The 3,922-nt window shown below is 36.0% G+C and overlaps 1 protein-coding gene across 1 annotated transcript; it reads left to right on the top strand.

The window, feature by feature from the left end:
* Positions 1–653: 653 nt before the first annotated feature.
* Positions 654–3,387, top strand: LOC106477739 (potassium voltage-gated channel protein Shal-like; the record flags this gene model as incomplete). The annotated part of the gene is made up of 2 exons (XM_013938274.2): positions 654–817; positions 3,205–3,387. Coding segments are annotated over exons 1-2 (336 nt in total), but the record flags the coding sequence as incomplete, so codon positions are not given.
* Between the last annotated feature and the right edge of the window lie 535 nt (positions 3,388–3,922).

Here is a 3,922-nt window from a genome sequence, read left to right on the forward strand (position 1 = left end):
GGTTCATAATTATCTCATTTGAACAATGATCCTACCTATGTTAGAAACAGTTTCCTGTCAAAGCTAGAACTGAAAGGAAACCAAAACTTAGTTGTGTGAACATTTCGAACATCAACCATATATTCTGTTTTTATTATATCTTACATACAATAATATAATTTGGGAAAATGGGTTTCTGTTCGTCGCGGTTGTATTTAGCTGAGCCAATTTTTTCTCACGGTCAGCTCTAAACACAGCGGTATGTCTGCGGACTTACAATGCTAGAAACCGGGTTTCGATACCCGTGGTGGGCAGAGCACGTATATAGCCTATTGTGTAGCTTTGTGCTTAACTTCAAACAAACAAACTATGCAGTTCTATCTATGGTATCGTCGTTTGATTGGTTAAAAATGTTTGTCCCCGAAGGTGTAAATATTAAATATTTTTTATCAGGAAGTTTCGTAAACAACTTTTCTATTACGACTTTTATAGTTTTAAACCGTGGCTTGAAATACCACAACTATTAGAATATTTATACAGACAAAGATTAAGGCATGAAAAATATATTCTGGGTAATTAGGTCTTTTCTTTTTAATTTAAATAATTCTTGGATAGACGTGACGTATATAAATCACTCATTCTTGTATAACCATAACAATATTACGTGTCCTTCAGGTACGGTGATATGGTGCCTGCTACAATCATGGGGAAAATTGTAGGTGGCGTCTGTTCACTGAGTGGTGTACTCGTCATTGCACTTCCCGTTCCTGTTATCGTGTCAAACTTCTCACGTATTTACCACCAGAACCAAAGAGCAGATAAACGTAAAGCACAGAAGGTAAGTCTATGAAGGGAAAATTAATCAGAACCTGTGGTATCCAATTTATTTAGGCTTAAATTGAATTATACTGACGATTTTCGCTGTTCATGCAAGTTCGTCGCAGTTAGGCTTATATTAAACTATACTGAAGCAGTTCGCTGTTCATACAAGTACGTCGCCATGGGTACTAGAATGCTTTGTCGGTGGTTCAGCGGCAAGTCTCACAGCTTACAACGCTAAAATTCGAGTTTCTATACCTGCGATGGATATAGCAGATAATTCACTGTGTAGCTGCGTTTAGCAACACAGACTAACCTCTGCAGACTGTTAAAGGTAGTTTTACATGTGTGACGTAGAGGCCTCGAGCACTTGTTTCCATCCCACACGTGCGACTTGTGGACTGAGGTTACATCTGATAGACGGTGTACCCCTAATGCCGTGTGCGACGCTTTGTTTCTCTCATTTATTTTCTATTTTTTTATAAAGAAATAAAACATTAAACGTTAGAAGATGTTACGAGCTACGGTTTCATCCTTTAGATATTAAAATTAACATAACTTCATAAACTTTTTAACATAATCATAAAACTTGCTAATTATACACATTCAAATACCCAATTTCTGTTTATTTTTAGTTACCCAGGGCTCATGGTTCGCCGTCTACTGCTGGAAAATAAAAACGCACTCCGCACTTTGGAGCTGTGGGTGTGATATAAGAGTGGCAGTGAAATCTCACTATTCGCTCAAACAAGGCTATCCATTTTTCTATCACTTCAACATTGGTGACGAGTGTGCACGTGTACCCCTTTGTGTAGCGCGAAAAGTTTGGAACAAACCTTCGTTTCCAGGAATTTTCGCGAATAAATCCTATGTATGGGGGGGGGGTAAAACTTAGTTGATTTGTAGCTGCTCCGCTTGAGAGTATATAAGAAATGTCCGTTTGCTCATGTTTGATACCTCAAACGTACCTAATGCGATACAGAGACTCTCAGGATTCAATCATAGCTTACGACACATGGGCCAAACAGCCGCATCAGAAATCCTTAGGATTCAGTAATAGCTATCGTTAATTTTCAACTACTGACCAGTAGGAAGAATGCCCTTAAGTAGTACCCGCTGCACAAGGTCTGTGTCCAGTATTTAAATGAAATAACGGTACTGACTATCACTCTGCAAGAGCCGAGCGTGTTCAGCACAACTTGGACCTTCCTAACCGCTAGGCCACGCCCAGCTCACGTAAACAAAATACGTAAACACAGCAGCAACAAATGTCGTTACTTTTCTTTTTTCGGGATTTAAAAATCGTGAGATGGCGGCAAACAGTCTGAGCCGAGCGAGAACACCTTTGAGTCTCTATAATATTTTTTGTTTATTCGAACAACGTCTGTAAGTACTTTTGTACACCAAATGATTAAGTAATGATATACGCTGACGTAATTGTATAGGTTGTTCTTGTAATAACATAACGTTGTAACACAAATATTTTCATACCGGTTTAGGCCTACCAATTTCTACCAGTCTGTCTCTCTATTTATTCGCACCGACTGTATGATTAAAGATTTCAAAATCAAGACGAACGTGTGTTGTTTATTGACAGTTGGATAAGACTGACGTCACAATACAGTGGAAGGACTGGCAGATAGAAAAACAAATATACAGACTGGTAAACAGAAAGACAAACATAGACTGATAGATAAAAGACAGACTGATAGGTAACGAGAGAGATAAACAGAAACATGATATTCTTTCTTGATATAAAACGTTCTATTTTTATTATAAACGGTTTCTTATGCTGTTTATAAATTGTTCTATCTTTATTATAAACGGTTTCTTATGTTGTTTATAAATTGTTCTTGTTTATTATAAATGGTTTCTTATGTTGTTTATAAGTTGTTCTTGTTTATTGCAAACGGTTTCTTACGCTGTTTATAAGTTGTTCGTCTTGTTTATCATAAACGGTTTCTTATGTTGTTTATAAGTTGTTCGCCTTGTTTATTATAAACGGTTTCTTATGTTGTTTATAAGTTGTTCTTGTTTATCATAACCGGTTTCTGATGTTGTTTATAAGTTGTTCTTGTTTATCATAACCGGTTTCTTATGCTGTTTATAGAGCTTATAATTTTCCTTCCTGTATGTTCTTACGTTTTATAAGTTGTTCACGATGTTACGTTGTACACCGTAGAATTTGCTCCCTTTTTGAGCTGTTGGATTTATTACGATTTGAAGTGTTTAGTGTTAACTATGTATGTTTTTACTGTTTCAAGTTTTTGATACTATTATGTGTTAGATTAAAACAGCTATTTCAACCACCGATGTTATTTAACTTCTGATCTTGTAAAGTAGTTTTATTACGTGTTTACAAAAAACTTGTAGACGAGTATTTCTTATATCTTTTCCTGCTTACAGAAAGCAAGGATGGTTCGAATCCGAATCGCCAAGGCTACCAGCGGTGCGGCGTTTGTCAACAAAAAGAGAGCGATGGAAGCGAAACTCGCCGCTCGGGCTAATGTAAACGGTGTCGAGGAGAACGACGAGGACCTCTTTGAATTACAACATCATCATCTCCTGCTATGTCTGGAGAAAACCACGGTTAGATGGACACTAAAATACTGAATAATGTGGTCATTGTACAAATAATACTGAATAATGTGGTTATAGTACACATAATACTGAATAATGTGGTCAATTAGTGTCCATAATACTGAATAATGTGGTTATAGTACACATAATACTGAATAACGTGGTTATAGTACACATAATACTGAATAATGTGGTCAATTAGTGTCCATAATACTGAATAATGTAGTCATAGTACACATAATACTGAATAACGTGGTTATAGTACACATAATACTGAATAATGTGGTCAATTAGTGTCCATAATACTGAATAATGTGGTCAATTAGTGTCCATAATACTGAATAATGTGGTCATTGTACAAATAATACTGAATAATGTGGTCAATTAGTGTCCATAATACTGAATAACGTGGTCATAGTACACATAATACTGAATAACGTGGTTATAGTACACATAATACTGAATAATGTGGTCAATTAGTGTCCATAATACTGAATAATGTAGTGTACTATAAATTATTCAGTATTATGGTGGTTATAGTACA

The sequence above is a fragment of the Limulus polyphemus genome, unplaced genomic scaffold, assembly GCF_000517525.1.
Source record: "Limulus polyphemus unplaced genomic scaffold, Limulus_polyphemus-2.1.2 Scaffold77633, whole genome shotgun sequence".
NCBI classification, from domain to species: Eukaryota; Metazoa; Arthropoda; class Merostomata; order Xiphosura; family Limulidae; genus Limulus; species Limulus polyphemus.